Source organism: Microtus ochrogaster, chromosome 1, assembly GCF_000317375.1.
Source record: "Microtus ochrogaster isolate Prairie Vole_2 chromosome 1, MicOch1.0, whole genome shotgun sequence".
In the NCBI taxonomy this organism is placed as follows: Eukaryota; Metazoa; Chordata; class Mammalia; order Rodentia; family Cricetidae; genus Microtus; species Microtus ochrogaster.
In genome coordinates, this window is record NC_022009.1 from 18,380,085 (window position 1) to 18,398,907 (window position 18,823).

General features: G+C 49.8%; 1 protein-coding gene across 2 annotated transcripts in view; it reads left to right on the forward strand.

Moving 5' to 3' along the window:
• The window catches only part of Galnt16 (polypeptide N-acetylgalactosaminyltransferase 16), an 84,806-nt gene that overhangs the window by 39,820 nt on the left and 26,163 nt on the right, over positions 1 to 18,823 (forward strand). For both annotated transcript variants that reach the window (XM_026779814.1, XM_005343272.2), the window contains 5 exons: positions 10,912 to 11,069; positions 14,304 to 14,402; positions 14,965 to 15,032; positions 16,497 to 16,562; positions 18,563 to 18,684. In XM_026779814.1, coding sequence (XP_026635615.1) covers positions 10,912 to 11,069; positions 14,304 to 14,402; positions 14,965 to 15,032; positions 16,497 to 16,562; positions 18,563 to 18,684 — 513 coding nt within the window. The remainder of the gene's footprint in view (positions 1 to 10,911; positions 11,070 to 14,303; positions 14,403 to 14,964; positions 15,033 to 16,496; positions 16,563 to 18,562; positions 18,685 to 18,823) is intronic.

Consider the following 18,823-nt stretch of genomic DNA (forward strand, 5'->3'; position numbering starts at 1 on the left):
AGACCAGGCTGGTCTCGAACTCACAGAGATCCGCCTGCCTCTGCCTCCCGAGTGCTGGGATTAAAGGCGTGCGCCACCACCGCCCGGCTCCTAAATGCCTCTTGACCGAAGACTGGATAAAGAATGTGTGGTACATTTACACAATGGAGTCCTACACAGCAGAAAAAAAATAATGACATCCATCTATTTGCCTGCAAATAGATGGATCTAGAAAACATATTGAGTGAGGTAATCCAGACCCAGAAAGACAAATATCACATGCACTCACTCATAAGTGGCTTTTAGACATAAAGCCAAGACAAACCAGACTACAATTCACAATCCCAGAGAACCTAGACAACAATGAGGACTCTAAGAGATACATACATGAATCTAATCTACATGGGAGGTAGAAAACAAGAAGATCTCCTGAGTAAATCGGGAGCATGGGGACCATGGGATTGGGCAAAAGGGGAGGGGAAAGGAAAGGAGGGGAACAGAGAAAACAATAAAAACAATTTAAAAAAATTAGTCTTGGACTAAGAGCTGACTCAGAGGCTAAGAGCAGGAACTGCTCCTGCAGGGGCCTCAGTTGGGTTTCCATCCCTCACATCCAGCAGCTGCCTGTGACCCCAGATCCAGATTGATCTTTGTTCCCCTACTCCCCACCCCTAGTCCTCCCCACAAAATTAAGAATACACTTTTAGAAAAAAAAAAAACTCTTTCCTTTGATCATTTGGCTAATATTTTCTTTTCACAGTGTGGTTTGTATTTGACTTTGAGACATTTTTGTTTTATTAAAAATGCTGAGTTTTTTATGCAGTATCTTCCCCCCCCCTTTTTTTCTTTTTCTTTCTTTACAGCATTTGGTCTTTATGGCAAGATTGGAGAGGAAGAAAAAATGTGAAGTTTTTTTCTTTATATTTTATATTTCTTTTTCAATTATAAATTTGTGAGCCTCCTGGCAGTCTTTGAAGAAGTGAGCTCAGCTTTATCGATTTCTGTCTAGTCAGTTTTCCGACACTGACAACTGATTAGCCATCCCTCAAGTGGGGTGTGAAAGTGCAGCTCACTGTCTCCTCCTGTCAACCTCCGAGTATCCATCCTTCCTTCCTTCCTTCCTTCCTTCCTTCCTTCCTTCCTTCCTTCCTTCCTTCCTTCCTTCCTTCCTTCTTTCCTTCCTTCTTTTCTGGTGTGTGTGGGGATAGTGAAGGAAAAATTTTAATTTTCAATTTTTAAAAAGATTTTTTAATTTATTCTTTGGAATTTTCATACGTGGATACAGTGTGCCTTAATCAAGTCCATCCCTAGCTCTCCGCTCCAACTTTGCTAAGCCCCTCCCAGCACAGTTTGGCATCTGTTTTTGACCTGCCCATGTCTTCAGCTTGGCTCATGCCAGGAATCCTGCTGTGTAAAGCCCATAGTCTCATAACGTCTTTAATATTTGACAGGTTTATTTGCTCGTCTTCATTTTTGTTCAAATTTCCTGATTTCTTCTCTCATATTTAACTCTTCCAGCTGAAGCTCCCCACTCTCAACATGGCTGCCACGGAATCCCAGTGGCATTGGATTTGTTTCCGATGTCAAGAAGGATTTCTGTCTTTTCATTCCTGCGTCTTTCAAGAGTAAACTGTGTCTGCCCCTTCAGGTCAGAGTAAACACAGGCTAGTTATCCATAAGGGACACCGTCTAGCTGCATAGCGGCAGTGACGTCTGCGTAGCCATCCGTACCTTGTGTGTGCATCTGTGACATCCTGTGACCAGGACATTTAAATGTTCTATTTTTTTGTTGACTAAAACCACACTGTGTTGTGTCCCAGAAGAAATAAAAAGGTTTTTCTGTCTGTTTCCAGATTTTACCTCTCATTGTTCTTAGATGAAATGCTGGGCTGCAGGCCAGACAGGGTTGTGATGTGCCAATCCCTGGTGCTCCTGGGGTATAGGTCTAGCAGTTATAGAAGAACGCCACAGGCCAGGCAGCATAGAAACAGCAGAAGTTCACTTCCCGGTGTTTTGAAAGCAGGTGTAAAGATCAAGCCTTAGTCTCACCAGTGCTACCCTTGTTTGCCCCCACGAAGGCACATTGTAGCCACATGCTTCCCATGGGTGATGCTCTGTCCTCAACATGGTGGAGGGGGAAGCGCAAAAGGAGGTGAATTCCCTCTGAAGTCTCTATTACCAGAGCCTTAGTCCACTCCTGAGGGCTTAATCTCCTCCTTGTAGGCTGCACTTCTTAACCCTGGCTCAATAGCGATGCAGGTTCAACATTCAAACCATGGCAGACCCACACGAGGCAGACTATGTCCCAAGTTCTCCTTCTCTTCTCTTCTCCTCTTCTTTTCTTTCTTTCTTTTTTCCAGACAGGGTTTCTTTCTATAACCCTGGCTGACCTGGAGCTCACTCTGTAGATCAGGCTGACCTGGAGCTCAGAGAGCCACCTGCCTCTGCCTCCCGAGCACTGGGATAAAAGGCATGCGCCACCGCTGCCCAGCTTTTTTTTTTTCTGTAAGTTTTCTCTGAAACTTTGGAGCCTGTCATGGAACTAGCTTTTGTAAACCAGACTGGCCTCGAACTCACAGAGACCTGTCTGCCTCTGCTTCCCAAATGCTGGGATTAAAGGCATGCGCTACTACCACCCAGCTGTCTTCTTTTCTTAATGCTACATCTGATTCAAAAAGTGTGTCTTTATGTTCCATCATATGTGTATGTGTGTATGCATATATATACATGTGTGTGTATCTATATCTATCTACATCTCTATCTATCTATCTATCTATCTATCTATCTATCTATCTATCTATCTATCTATCTATCTCCTAATATCTCAACAGTCACGGACCACATAAGTTTATATCTTGACCCACAATGCCAGTAAGGCACCAATCAATCACCAGTCTGATGTCTCTGTCTTTGTTTTATCTTGTCTCCTTTCTTTCTCATTGCATTTGTATGCACATGTGCTGTGAGTTCATATGTGTATGTGTGTCCTCCTGTGTGTAGGCACATGTATGTATCCATAGAGATCTGAACTTGATGCTTAATGTCTCCCTTGATCACTTTCCTTTTTATTTAGTGAAGTGAGGTCTCTTGCTGAACCTGAGCTTATGGATTCTGGCTAGTCTAACTAATCAGTCTGCCTTGGGGTACCCTGTCTCTGACTCCAAGTGCTTGGATTACAGATTGCACTGGTTTTAGAGATTTGAATTCGGGTCCTCAAGCTTTCATGGCAAGTACTTTATCCACTGAGCCATCTCCCCAGCCCTGAGCTGTCTTTGTTCTGAAGAATGTTATAAACGGAGACAATTGGCTGCTGATTGGGACTATTGTTAAATTCTAGTTGGTTGAATTTGATCCTGTCTCAGCTAAGATTGGTCTTCAGTGGGACAGGAGATTGCCACCACTATTGCAAGGCTCACACTGTTATGTGTTCTGTGATCCATTCTAGCTTTTCTTTTTATAATTAATATCTGACTGGCCCAAGTTCAACGACTTCAGACTGAGAAGTACCTAGAAAGCAAGGACACTGTATAGACCTTGACACTTTGCTCTTGTGACTAAAACTTATAAACGGATGTTTCTCTGTCCTGCCCCATCCTGTAGCTGCTTCCAAATAATTATTAATGCTCAACCAATAGCTCAGGCTTGTTACTAACTAACTCTTACAGTTAAATCAACCCATATTTCTATCTATGTATTGCCACATAGCTCAAGGCTTGTTATCTCATTTTCTGCGCATCTTACTTATTCAGTGGCTAGCAAGCATCTCTCTTGACTCTGCCCCTCCTCATCTGAGTTTTGAGTTTGATTGTTTTGCCTAGTCTTATACTGCCTGACTTGGTCAAACAGCTTTTATTAGTAGCCAACGAGAAGAATACTTAATCACAGTGTACAGAAAGATCATTCCACACCAAAAACTGAAGAGAGGCCGGGTCATTTTTAAGTTAGCCTGCAGCCAAGGATTATCAGAATTCTGAGGGTGTCCCTGCCTAGAAAGAGTCAAGAGGGCCCAAAATGGTCCAGAAAATTCCAACTATGTGCTATTTTGGTTTAAATAACACAGACTCTTGCATTTTTCCTTATGTTTCTTTTTTTTTCTCATGTTCTTTTGAACCATAAGCAAAGAAGTGCTTCCAAGCCCATGTGACAGCACTGGGCATGTCCCTGTGTGAGCCCCAGTCTGAAGTCCTGATCGTAAGCCAAGAAGGAAAGGCAGCCAGGAGCCTGCCTCAGAGCTGAGAGCCTCAACATTGGAAGGGGGTTCCCAGGCTCATCTAGGTTCAGGGATAGCCCAGAGGCACAGTGAAGCTTCATACTGGGTTCTGAGGATGGATGGTCATCTCTCCAGCCCCATTCCTGTCACTGAGTGGGTGTGTTGTGACCTGGCCATGCGGCTGTACCTCGGTGGGCCTTGCTTTCCTCCTCTGTAAAGTACGGGTGAGAAGAGAACATATTTTAGAGACGCATTTGGAAATGGAAATAAGCACCTAGTAGAGCTTCAGCTTCACGGCATGTCCCTTGGGCTGCAGTGCTGGTGGCTAAGAGGATATGGCAAGGTTTTGATACTCTTTGTAGATGCAGGAACGCTTTAGCCACACTAAACAAAATGACCAAGAGGACATACCACAAACTAAACCGTCGCACCACGAATCTCAGCTGGAACCACCCTTGGAATCTCACTATTCCCAGGTTGCCTTAGAGCTGCCCGTAGGGTGGAACGTGAAGACCTGACACCATGTTCCAGATTGGTGCAGAGAACCCCATTTGACTCAGGTGACTGAAGGAATGTAGTGCCCCCCCTGCCCCCGGCTTTCTCAGTGAAATCACCAGAACCATTGGAATGCATTACAGATATTGTAAAACTACAAGGCCGGCAGCACCCTGGAAGAACAATAGAAAATGCAGGCTAAGAAATGTCATCAGAGGAGCCTTGGTAGATAAGTGATCTTGAATGTAGGGAGGTGGAAGTGACTTAAAGTGGTAAGTCTCCATAGTAACTAGACTCAAGCTTAGTTGCCTGTTGACTCTGCAGGTGATGAAGTTCTAGAACAATCCACATAGAGGCCAAGAACTAGAAACTCAAAGTGAGGCTTTGCTGAGAAGTGGTGAGGGTAGCTGTAAGGAGATGGCCCCTACGGCCTCCACAGAGATACAATCCCCGGATTCCAGTAGCTTGTGACATCGTTACGATGGATCCCCCATCGTTAGCTATTCATGGAAAGCCACAGCTAAGGTTCTGTGGAGCATACGAGAACATGTGGATGGCTCCAGAGTCCTATGCTTGTGTCCCAGTGGTCTGCAGTAAAGCCTTGGCATCGGGGATTTTAAATCTTCCTGGATGCTTCTGGGGCGAAGCTGAGGTTCCGAACCACTGGTAAAAATAGCAAGTGAGGTAGTTAATTACAGCAGTGATGATTATTGCAATGCGCATGCCAGGTCCTGTGCTAAATGCATTATATATTCATTTCTCTTAATCCCCAGAATTCCCATTTTCCAGATGAAGCGGTCTCCGATGAGGCACGTCGATCTCCAAGATCAGGCAGCAGCAGGCGCTAGCGTGCCATTTCAGGGTCATCAGGTCCTAGGAGGCCAGGTTGGCCGCCAGTGTATTCATAGCTTCCGAGGCAACACAGGATAGAAGATGGGACCAATCTGGGCCAGGCCGCCTGTACCCAGCTCCTGGTCTTCTGCCACCACAGCATGTCATCTGATTGGATGAGAGCAGTGGCAGCTGTCAGGGAAACCCGGGGGGACCCTGTCCCAGGCCTTGAGCAACGGGAGTTGTTGAATGATGTGCTTAGCGATTCTGGTAATGAATGGCAGTCTTTCTTCTTGGGTCAGAGCATCAGATGGGATTTGCCTCTCGGGGGTCACACACAGAGAGCAGGAATCGTATTTTGTTCGCCAGGTGTTTTTGGTTTAGAGCAGACTCGGGAGTCATCACCGAAACAGGGCCACAGCCTTTTAATATGTAGTTTCATTGAAATTTACTGAAAGGGAAACCCAGCAGGTGCCTGTTTCACTGGTAGTAAAAGGAAATGGGACAGCAATTGTTTAAAGGGGGTTGAAGTTGTTTACATTTAAGAGGGAGAGGTCTGTGTCTGTTTGAAGGGAAAGTTTACCCAGCTCTGCTTGAGAGCTGAACTGTTCTTGATGAAAATGACAAGGAAAATAGTTCCCCTTTGCTGTTGCTTTCCTAATTTTAGCAGCAGGAAGCAATAAGCAAATCTTGATGGAAAAAGATTGAAGCGAGTGAAGCAAGCTTAATCAAAGGGATGGATAAGGAAAGCTCTCCAAGATGAGGGAGCCCCCCCCCCTTGCTCTCCAGCATAGCTACTATTTCAACTTAAGCAGTTTTGTGCGATTGACCTTATTGAGTGAGGAAGTGCTGGGTTTGGCATTCCATAAAAGGACAAAGACCGAAGAAAGGGGTGGTTGCTTACACTTCGGCCAAGAACCCTCTGCCAGGGGCTGGAGGGCAGTGAGAAACTCATCAGCCCATCACTCAGCCTTCATTCCTCACCATGGCAACACAAAAGGACGTCTAGTGTGGCCCATATGGAAGCTTCATCTTGAAAGCTGAACACTGTCTTGCCTGCTAGGGAATGCTGGGATTGTTCTGTCTAGCCTTGACTGTAGTTACTGGCCCAGATACTGAGACCAGCCGGGTATCTCAGGATGGACAGCTGCACACTGTCATGGATATCAGTGGCTCATTTGCTGGGTTTTGGATTTTACGTTATTTTTTTTTCCTTTTAGAGGTGGTTTTTCTGTTCATCGAAGGGACGGAAGGGCTGCTATCAATGAACTCTTGGTTACTAGACCAGGACAGCCAATTCAGACTAACTAGAGGGAGGGTTGGAAGGGAGAAGGAGTGAATATGCTGAGAGCTTGTCATGTAGAAGATCTCAAGAAAGGCTCTGTCTGGTCTAGATGGGGTCAAACCACCAGTCTTGAACCAATGAATATACTCATGTACCTAGGAGTGAAGTCATAGACGGCCTAACCCAAAAGCCTGTGCTTCTTCCTGTGTGAACACTGGGATGTCGGGACAGGGACAGTGGGTCACAGCCTGGCCAAGAAAATGGGGAGGAAAACCATAAAGCTGTCAGAGCTACCCTGTTACCTGCTTGCCCAAAGTGTAATATTTGTCCAGATGTGGGGTGAAGTGCCAGAGAGATGGGAGTTTCTCGTTCGTTTGTTTTTTAGCTATTGTCTTAAAGTGCCGATCACCCGGGCACCACTGTGGACTTTAGGTTCCAGCACTAAACAAAGCGGGCAATCCGAGACTGAGACATCCAAGACAGAGGTCTAAATCAGACTACAGAGCAGGTGGTGGCACCAGGATGACCCTGGATTTGTAGCTTGGCAGACAGAGATGGGAGTGCCTGTCTCTGCTACAGGGAACACAGGGAAGTGTGCGGGGACTTACGAAGAGGCACAGAACACAACAGGGCTCGGATGACTCAAGATCAAAGGTAAAAGCAGGAGTCTGAGAGCCCCAAGGAAATGAGTTCTGGTCTGGGCTGCTGAACAGGAGTTAGACAGCCGAGGTTGCAGGGCTGGGGTGGCATCTACATGGCAGCTGGGGTGGTCTGAGGGGAGGAAAGTGAAGCCGTAGGAGATCATGATGCTGCCGTGAGCCACATCCTGCCGTCCTCAGTGTCCCTTTATTTGCTTGGGTCAGGGACTGCTGGGGCAGCAGAGACCTCTGAGGAGTGGACCTGTGTTCTGTGGCTCCCTTCTTTGCAATCTGTCTCTCAGGATGCGGGTCTATCCTAAACCCTGGTCCATAGGAAGCTGAGTGGGGCTGCACAGCAGCTCTGGTTTGAGTGAAAGACTTCTTTCACCCAGCGGTGGTGGCGCCTTTAATCCCAGCACTCAGGAGGCAGAGGCGGAGCTCTGTGCATTCGAGGCCAGCCTGGCCTACAGAGCTAGTTCCAGGACGGGCTCCAAAACTACAGAGAAACCCTCTCTTGAACACCCCCCCCCAAAAAAAAAAGAAAGAAAAGAAGGCTTTTTTGAGGAGCACACTGAGACTGACTTGGTTTTGATGGCCTGGGAGAGTTCTCTCTAGAGGGCTTTAACCTCACTAGACATTCTTCCAGAACATTCTGTGAGGCCTGAAGGAGGCTTTGGGTGCGCCGTGAGAAGACAGCTGACAAGGAGCAATCTCAGGAGTGTCCTTCCCACTTCTGGGCACATGGCCGTGCTCTGGGGAACGAGTGAGTGAGTGAGTGAATGTGTAGGTTCGAACATTCGTCAGCTTAAGCCCAGGGTCCCGAGGCCTTGCACCGTTAGGAGGGTGCGGGTAGGCACCTGGCTCCCGGGCAGTGTTGAATGAAGTGGACAAGCCCAGGGTCAGCCTCAGAGGTTTCCTAAGCCCACAGAGTGGCCAAAAGTCCTCAATAAACAAGCAGGGTTATTTCCCCCAGCCAACCTTCAGGATAATGAGGTGATATACACTCCCTCTGGGAGTTTGCAAAACTCTTCCCTCTGCGGTTTTTCTTTAATTTTAGCTCCTCAGCCATGAGCTAGCAGGTTCTTTCCATTCCCCTGCTGCAGAGCTGGGGGAAGGGAGGGGCCGGCATTAGCACCATCATCGTCCCAGGTGGGAAGGACACAATGCCACCGTCTTCCCGTTCTCACTCTCAGAGCTGGGGGTGGGTGGGTTGGATGTTTCTAGCAACTCAAGGCTCAAGCTGGAGCACTCCTTTCCCTCCCTCGCCCTCCCTCCGCTTTTCCTCCTTTCTTCACTGAAATGGATTTTGAGCCCACAGGGGCATTGCCACTTCTGTTCATTTCCTGGCACGGCACTGACTCAGAATATTAGAATGTCACGGCCACAGCTGTGTCACCTCTGAGCATGCACCCGAAGCAGCTGAACCCAGCTTGGGACAAGGCCTGGAGGAAACCAGATTACCCCTGGGCCCCTAGGCTCCCCAGCAGGCCCCTAGGATAAGAGGCCACTGGGGAACATGGTAGTACCAAGGGGTGGCAGCACTTAGGACCTAGGGGCTTCCAGATCTTTTAGAAGTCCTTCAAGGGAGGTTGAGGGCAAGCTGCCAAGGAGCATAGAAACCTTGATGGAAGACCTCAGCGTCACTCTGCAGAATAGTCCCCCTTGCTACAGGTCCCACTGCTATACTGGGAACCACCCTTTTAGAATAAGATGGCTCCACCCCTCACCGTGGGCACGTTAGAGCTGGCCCCTATGGCACAGGCCTAGAGGAGCTGGCTCTGCCCCTCGAGGGCATGAGGGTGCTGCGGTCCTAGTGGCCCAGACCAAACGCCTCAGCTACCACCTAGACCCACATCCTGGGTCTTGGGTTGGTCAACCCTAGCATCTACCCCATCTGTGACCCTGTTGGAGCGCAGGAAGGGGCTGGTCCTGTGAAATGATAGCAGCAGGATTTCCATGACTCTGGGCAACAGCAGGATGTCCAGGAGGAGTTTCAGTGAGGGTCCAGGGATGATGGTGTCCCAGAGACCAGAGGCCTTGAATCAGACCAATGGCTCATTGCGGTGAATATTTTGTGGGTGGGGCTGATTGGACAAAAGGCTCTACAGCATGACACACCTCACTCCTGATGCCACGAGGATGAAAGAAGAGGTGTTAGAAAGACGAGAAGCGGGGTAGTTTTTTTTGTCGTTGTTTGTTTGTATTTTAATTAATTTGAGGGGTATACTGCAGGGGTGAGGGGTGGACATGGAGGGACTGGAAAGTGAGCGGGGTTGTGCTGCATGGTGTAAAATTCCCAAAGAACCACTAAAGAATTGTGTTTAAAAAATAGTAAAACATGGCATGCGTTCAAGTCTTTGGATCTGTGAGTGGACAATTCTTGCTCTCTTTTCTGCTCCCTCCATCAGCCCAGGGCCGTTGGTTGGGCAGAAGATTTAGTTGGGATGTAGTCACAGTTGGTAGTGTCTTAGCTCTGCAGTTTGGCTCAAATAATGAGATGTCAGATGTCAGAATGCATGTATCCATCCATTCATCTCTGATGCGTCTTCCCCTGTGTCCAGGGACTCTGGTACCCAGGGTAGGGTGTGGTGAGGGAGTATGAAGCTGGTTCATCAGTTATCCCTCTCTGCCTAGCACTCAGCACCTGTGGGCCCAGTGCATCAGACACGGGGCCGCTGAAGCAGCCAGCAGAAGTCCCAGAGACGCTCTGGCACTGTGTTAATACATTTGGTCCTGCTGGCTTGGGGCATTAGCGTGTGATGGCCTGCTCCATGTGAATGGGAACGCTGTGTATCAGCTTGTCCAAGCTCTTTCTCTTCTCTACGGGCAGCCTGGATGTGCCTAACCCAGAGCCAGGCTCAAGTGCTTTCTCAAGAGACAGTCCGTCAGCAAAGTACCCGCTCCAGTTTCCAGTCTCCTTGGGAGACCTCACCCTAGGCAGGTGATTCACTCTGGGAAATACCCTCTCCATATCCAGCAGAGGGCATTGGCTTCAGAACTAGGGCCAGTTTGAGTTGCTAAGGAGATAGTTCAGCTCTTCGCATGCCCGCTGCACGAAGCTTGAAAACCTTAAATCAGATCCCCAGAACCATAGTTAGAAGAAGCAGCAGCTGGGTATAGTGGTATGTGCTTGTAACCCCAGTGCAGGAGGCAAGGACAAGCTGAAGCTCACTGGCCAACCATAGAGTCAAATCGGTGAGTTTTAGATCAGTGTCTCAAAAACAACCCAGCATCATCTTGTGGTCTCCACACATGTGTGCACAAGCACAACAGCCTGTGCCCACACCCCCCCCCAAAACCAAGAATGGCTATTTTGAATCCAGATTTATAATTTACTAGTTCTCTAAAGGGGGGGTAAGAGATGAGAGGGCCCAGCTGGCACACTCCTGGCATATCCTGACTGTATCTTCCCCCATTTACTACCGGTGGAACCCTCCTGCCTGGGTCCTCTCTGATGCTGACCTTTGTCGCAGGTGACAGGAACACCCTCCAAAGGTTTTGATGAGAAGGCCTACCTGTCAGTCAGGCAACTGAAGCCGGGAGAGGACCCATACAGACAACATGCCTTCAACCAGCTGGAGAGTGACAAGCTGAGCCCAGACCGGCCCATCCGGGACACTCGCCATTACAGGTATGGCATCTGTTGTGTGTACAGGAAGGGAGAGCTGAGAAAAAAAAGACCAGTGTTGTTTGGCTGGGTTTTTATTTTATTTGTGTGTGTGTTTTATTGTTTTTCCATACATTTATTTATTTCATTCATGTGACTCTATGTGTGTGAGCATGCACACATGCAAATCATGTGTATTTTACAAATATGGAAGACATCCTCATTCTCCACCTAGTGACTTAGACATTCAATAGACCTCACCCTCAGTATGCTCCTGCCCTCTGGGTTTCAATGGGAAGGTCAAGGGAACCCCCAGTTGAAGCCAGAAGGGCCCCTCTGTCCCTCAGTCAGGCATCCCAGCAAAGGTAGCCTGCTAGGGAACTTCAAGAGAGTCCAAGGAAGTGAGCTGCATAGCTGAAGCGGGGTCTCCAGCCCTGCCCCCTTTAACAGTGAGAGACTGTAGCTGCCCCATCTCTTTCTTGCCTTCCCCCACTGTTGGGAGCAGTGAACCCCCAGATCCTGAATTTCTTGTATACAACTTGTTTTCCTCTGCTCTAAGACAGCCCGCCGCTGCTCTGAGCAGGAGACCCTCAGGAGTTCCTGATGGCAGGGGAGTGGTTTCTGGTGGGTTTGGCTGGGGCATGGCTATCAGTTAAGGATCCCTATATAAGCTGCCCCTGAATACAATAAATGGGGGCATTCTGGTATCAAGGATGATCCATGCCTCTGTCTCTCTCTGTCTGTGAGTCTTTGTGTGTTTCAATCTCCAGCCCCTTGCCCGGTTCACAAACTGTGTGGTAGCTCATAGAGCACAGACGGACGTGGTGCACTACACCCCACCCCAGCAGCCCCTGAAAATATAGTCTGGTCTTGTGCCTTAGTCTTGTGGGAGGTGGGCAAGGTTCTAGACCAGGGTCCATGAGGTTTCTCCCCAGTCCCCTCCTCAGTGTGCCTGGACCCCAGCTAGGCAGCAGCCCTCTTGCTGGGTTCAGTCCCATATATCCCATCCAGACTGTGTGTTGCAGCCACTTCTCCACTTCCAGCCATTGCCTTCAGAAACATTCTGTTCCTTCCTCAGAAACCCTGTCCCTCGTGCCTGGCCTCATTTACCCTCCAGTTAGTATGGAATGTTCCTGTGTCTTCCTTCCTTCTTTTCCTTTTCTTTGTGTGCATGGGGGGGGGGGGGATGGAGCAAGACAAGGTTTTACATTGTAGCACAGGCTGGCCTGGGAATCACTGTGTGTACCCCAGGCTAGCCCTGAACTCTCTCAACTCTTTCCCTGCCTCAGCTCTCAAGTGCTGAGCAAACATTCACGGGTCCTTTCCTGTCAGTCCTTTGTCAGTAGGCCTGGGGGCAATTTCCCCTCTCTCTGCTGCAGGGAACCATAGGCTCACGTGCTGTTCTTTAAGGCCTTTGGTGGACAGCCCTACTCACAGCTAACCTAGTCCTCAGGCCTTTTGAGAATCTGTGTCTTGACTGCCATCTCGGCCCACCTTCCCCACTTCACCCCACCTTGACCTTCTCAGTCACGGTTCACTGAGAAGCTAAAAGGCTTTGGAATGGTGCCAGAGCTATTCACATCAGGGCAGTGGTGGGTTGCTGAGGTACCTTGTGCTGCTGCTGGGCCCTTTCAGAGGGAAGAGGTGATACAGGATGTGTGTGTGCACATGTATTCGTGTGCAGAGGGAGCGGAGGAGGAGTTAGCCTGGTCGATCAGTGTGCTAATGCACACCCTGCCTTCCCAGGCTCCAGCTTCTGCTGGACTCCGTGCTGCAGGCTAGGTCCTGGTCCTGGCCTCTGTCTAGGATGCTGTTGTCAAGGGAAACAAAGAGTGGGAAACTGCACAAGACTGACTTGTTAGGACCATGAGAAAACCTCCACAAACGTAGACATGGACAGCCTCTTGAACAACTCCTGGCTCCTGGGAATTGGGCAGCCCTACCCACTGTCTAAATCCCAGGAGAATGTGAGTGTGTGGGAGGTTCATGTCTGCCCTCCAGACAAGTGTAGGAGGTTTGCCTCCTGCAAGGAGAGAAAGATGCTGTTATCCAGTTTCTCTCCTTAGACATGTGATGGCTGGGGACAAGGACGGAGAACTGGAGCCCAGGTCTGTGTTCCAAGGCTAGGCACCAAGAGAAGGCTGCTTTCCAGCTAATCAAACTTGGGCCATTTCCCAGATCCTCGCCCCTTCGGGAGCAGCCTGGCTTCTGGGGGCAGAGAACGCCCCTCCCCCACAACCCTTTCATAGAGAGATACTTTAAAGCTCTTCAGGGTTGTTCCCTGAGGTCTCACTCCAGTGAGACTCCCTGCCTGTCTGACCCGGCCTCTCTGCAGGGCAGGATCTGGGCCTGGGAATTCAGGCTGTGAGCAACTATCAGTGGAGTGAGTGCTGTAACGAAAAAAAATAGTCATTGCTGGGGCTGTCTGGAGCGATTGTAATAAAGAGCATCGCTTAGGAAAACCAGTGGAGGCGGCTGCCTTCCAGCGGTTTGGAGCCCGGAATGAATACATTTACAGACACGATAGGGAGGAAGGGCGACAGGAATGGAGGTTTTTAATTCCTCTTGCTGAGGAACAGGAATCAGGGGTCCAAAGATAGGTCGGGGAGCCCAGAGCTGCCGAGGAGGGGGCGGAGTAGCAAGAACAGCCCATGGTGTCTTCTGGGAAGCCTGCAGGTTTGCCCCTGCCTGATGGCTCTGGCAGGGCTGTTAGTGCTACAGAGATCCAGAGAGTGGAGAGTGGGAGGGAAGTCCCTCTACTCCCACCCTGCAGGCAGAGTGGGAAGCATTCCTGGCTGTATTCCAGAGCTGGGAGACAGGAAGGAGAAAAACACCAGGGTGTGAGAAGGCAAAAGGAAGATGGCTTTCTCCCCCCACCACCTTGTCTTCCTACCGGACCACATCAGTGGCATTGCTATTTGGCTCCTGTATCCTGGGACCTACACCTAAACCTGATCCCTCCCCAAAAGGCAGTGCAGCACATGTGTGTTTGGTACTTTAGGTCTTTGGTGAAGAACCGACCCCCCCCCCCCGACTTGGGACGCTCCCTCAATCTGCTTCTTCCTTCCTGGACCCCAGGCCAGGCAGCATGTAGGTGCTGGGTCCATGTGGGATGGAGCATCATGTCGTGAGAGGCAGGCTGTCTCCTCCACCTTATAAAGCTGTCCCAGGGCACAGCCAAGTGGATATAGAAAAGCGCTGAGCTGCCTAAGCGTGCTCCCTGCCCCCGCTTGCTCTGACTCCCTGCCCTCTTCCCAGTTGTCCATCCTTGACCTATTCCTCGAACCTGCCAGCCACCAGTGTCATCATCACCTTCCACAATGAGGCCCGCTCCACACTCCTGCGCACAGTGAAGAGGTAAGACCCTGCGTGGCTCTGTCCCCATGAGGTCTCAGGTGTCTCGTGAAGTTTCTGACTAGACAGGACCTTGTTGCTAGGGATGGTCTGTAGACAGCGGGGAAACCATGAGCATTGGGAGGGTAGGTCTTGTCCTTCTGAGAAGCTGGGCCTGGTGAATGTTCTGGGAGACCCCAGAAGTCAACAACAAGCAAACCCAAGGTCAAACAAGGGTAGACATTTCAGCAGTCTCTTGAGTGGAGGGAGGCAGCGATGGCCATGAGGCCTTAGAAAGGTGAGTATCAGCACAGCAGATACCTGTTACAGAATCAGAGAGTCTGCCCTTTCTGCCCTCAATCTGAGCTTGAGCTTGTAGGCAAGTTTAGCCTGCCCCAATCCCACTTCCCCAATACACTTAGATGAAAATGGGACTCGGAAAGGAGTGCCCAGTGGCATTTCTTAGAGAGATGAGGCTTGGGCATCCTTGGGGGCCAGCAGGAGCCCCCCGTGGTGGGAGACGCTTTTACAGGGATGTGTAAGAGAGACTGACTCCGCTGTTCTGTTCCCACCGCCGCCGCTCCAGTGTTCTGAACCGAACTCCTGCCAACTTGATCCAGGAAATCATTTTAGTGGACGACTTCAGTTCAGATCGTAAGTGTTCATCTTCCTTTGGTGTGCCGCTCCACGCCCCGCCCTCTCTGTCCCCCAAAATGCTGAGATGAGCTCTCTGCAGCCATCCTGCTTCTCTCACACTGACCTCTGTCAAGAAGGGACTCTTTGTTTCCCATCCTAGCACACAACAAAGGTCAACAGTGGCATTGTTTAAATGCACACTCATGCTGGGCAGTGGTGGTGCACGCCTTTAATTCTAGCACTTTAATTAAGGCAGAGGCAGGAGGATCTCTGTGAGGTCAAGGCCAGCTTGGACTCCAAGGACTAGTTCCAGGACAGCTAGTACTGTTACACAGAGAAACTCCATCTCAAAAAACTAAACAAACAAACAAAAGATACATTCATGATAGGACATTAAAAAATAAAACAAACAACCAAAAAAACCTGACCCAGTGGGGCCGAGGGATGCCTTGGCAGATAAAGTGCTCGCTGTACAAGCCTGAGTACCTGAGTTTAGAGATGAAGCGCCCATGTAAAAAGCCAAGCACCAGAGTGCACATCTATCACCTAGTGCTCAGGAGAATGAGATGGGTGGGTGGTAGGTGCCTCACTGGCCAGACAGTCTACAAAACTGTGAGTTCCAAGTTCAGTGAAAAAGCCTGTCTCGGAAAATAAGGTCAAGGACAAAGAGGAAGACATCTGAGAACTCCATGCCTACACACGTGGGCAAGTGGACTTTCACAGACACACACACACACACACAGACACAGAGAGACACAGACACACACAGAGACACAGACAGACACACACACACACACATACATACACACACTGAGACACAGAGACAGCAGGCATACACATACACACAGAGAGACATAGATACACACACAGACACAGAGATACACAGACACATAGTCACAAAACACTCAGAGACACAGACGTAGACACATACATACACCAAGACACAGAGACTGCAGGCATACACATACACACACAGAGACACAGAGAGACACAGACACACACACACATACACCGAGACACAGAGACAGCAGGCATACACATACACACAGAGACACAGACACACAGAGAGACATAGATACACACACAGACACAGAGATACACAGACACATAGTCACAAAACACACTCAGAGACACAGACATAGACACACACACACACAGAGACACAGACACACAGATACATACAGACACACAGAGAGACATAGATACACACACAGAGACACAGATAGATACACACCTATGCACACAGACACACAGAGAGACATAGATATGCGCGCGCACACACACACACACCTGGGACAGTATTCACAGCATCCTTTAGAATTACGACTTCCATAGGAAGAAGAGTCCCTTAAATATAGCAGATGCTCTCTGGTACCCGCTGGGCTAGAATTGGGTTCATAGACACTCACCTGCTCCTCACCTGGCCGGTATGATCTGATGCCTGTATCTAAATGCGCTTGCCTTACTCCCCTTTGCCCCCAGCTGAAGACTGTTTGCTTCTGACCAGGATCCCCAAGGTCAAGTGCCTTCGCAATGACAGGCGAGAAGGTGAGTGCTGGATACAGGTTCCTACCCTGGAACTGTGTCATGGTGGTCTCCCCACTCCTGCTGGGCACTGTGCTATCCTAAATGCTGCCTGGCTGCCTTGGTTGTCTCTTCTGAGAAATGGGGCAGCGCTGGCACTCTCCTACCTTACAAGGCTGCTGTGGGGATGAACAAGAGCCTTGTGGTAGAAGGCCCTGCGAAAGCCAAAGGGAAGAAAAAAGGCGTGACCGATCAAAGGGTGTTTTGGAGCATCTGTGATGGCACAGTATAGCATCCAGGCATCTAGGGGACACAAGAGAAGTCCCAAGCACAGTTGCTGTCCTCGGAGTGTTTAGTGTGTGCCCAGGGGATCAGAATGAGCCTCACCACGGGCCGGTTATGCTTCTGTAAAGAATGTGAAGGAGGAGAGGGAGCAGGTTGAGCAGGAGGGATGTCTGTGGAGGAGTAGCAGGCACAGCATGCAAGGGAGGACGTGGCAGGCCGAGCACTCTGCAGTCAGAGGCAGGAGCTGACAGCTACACATTGATGCTAGCAGTGCCTCTTCCCTGGAGGGCTGCAGGCATTGACTTTGCTGATGCTCTCAACATAGTCATGACAGCCATTGCCCCTGTTCTGCCTGCAGAGAGCTGAGATACCATAATTGCCAAAGGTGGTGAATAGACCAGCCTGTGACATACTCTAAGGCCGGTCTTTTAGTTCCCCTGTAGGTGTTCTTCCTTCCTGTGAGAACTCACACCTAGTCAACAGGGGCTGTAGACAGTGGGTTGAGATGAAAGAGGACCTTGAAAAGCCAGAACACCCTTAGAATTGGTAAGGCAGATAGCCACAGAGGTTTTGAGTGGGAGAGATATGTGATAGATATTATAGAAGAAAGGCCATTTCAGCCTAGGAGCCATAAGGACACTGGTGAATGGAACCTTCAAACTGTCTCTCCAGCCACTGTACAGCAGGGACTATCAGGCTTGGGGACATGTTGTCCTGGGGTTTTACCAACAGTGAATGAAAATTTATGGGCAGATGCTTTTCCCATACCTTTAAGTAGAAAGGCAGGATGTAGGCCCTTTGGGCAGATGGGCACTTAGTTATAGGTAGAGTAAAGAACAAAGGTGTGGCCAGGGAAGTCTGTCCAGAAAGTGACCTATATCCAGAGGTTTCAGCATGAGGCCCTTCCCTTCCCACAGTTCACAGGACGTGGGTGGTTGCTCTGGCCAGGGCAGAACCAGCTGGGCCTCTGCTATCCTGGCAGACAGACCCTCCCCCTCCCAGCTCTCAGCAGAAGGGCCTAGGCAATCAGGTTAGCAAGCAGCTAGTGAAACCATCAGGAAACGGAGATGGGAGAGAAAAACCTGATGCACTTGGTCTCTCTGGTGCCAGGTACTCCCTTTGTTCTGCTGTGTGAAGTGACAGGCTGGGCTATGGTGGTTTTTAATCTTATAGATGAGGAACTGAGGCATAGGGGTGGGTATATAGCTCAGTGGAAGAGTGTTTGTCTGGCGTGTACAAGACCCCATGTTTGCTCCCCAGGACTGAAGAAAGGAAAGAGAGAAAAAAGGGGCAAAGAAAGAAGGAAAGAAAGGAAGGGAAAGATGAAGGAAGGGAGGGAGAGAACTCGGTGAGGCTCAGAGAGATTAAACAACATACTCAAAGCGAGTGAGGGCTGGCATACAAACTCAAGCCCTGCTCAGTCAAGATTCTCTCCCTGTCACATCTGGCTGCGCAGCTGGAGGGAACCAGGAAGGTTTTGTCATCTGGTCTGTCAGCACCAAGCTACAGTCCCCCTCGCTTAGCCTGACTGCCCATCTGTATCTAGAGCATCGTGGGCACTTGGGGACTGTCACTGGGGGACCAGGAAGGGGAGAGAGACAAGGAGGACAGCAAATGGAGGCACGAAGAAGTGGCCAGCAGCGATAGCTCAGAACCTCAGCCCCTGAAGCAGGAGGGCCCTGGGACTTTGGGGGATACTGGTAGGCTGTTGGCTCAACCCCTTTCCTTTCCTTTTGCAGGGCTGATCCGCTCCCGGGTTCGTGGGGCAGATGTAGCAGGAGCCACAGTTCTCACCTTTCTAGATAGTCACTGCGAGGTGAACGTGGAGTGGCTGCAGCCCATGCTGCAGCGGGTGATGGAGGTGAGCCGCGTCTGTGGGAGCTGGACCCTTCCTGAGATGCTTGGTACTCCCAGACCTAACTATCTGAGGAGCTAGGCTGGCACTGTAAGAGGCCTCAGGGTTTGCTTTCCCTGAGAGACTCCACCCCCCCACCCCCCCA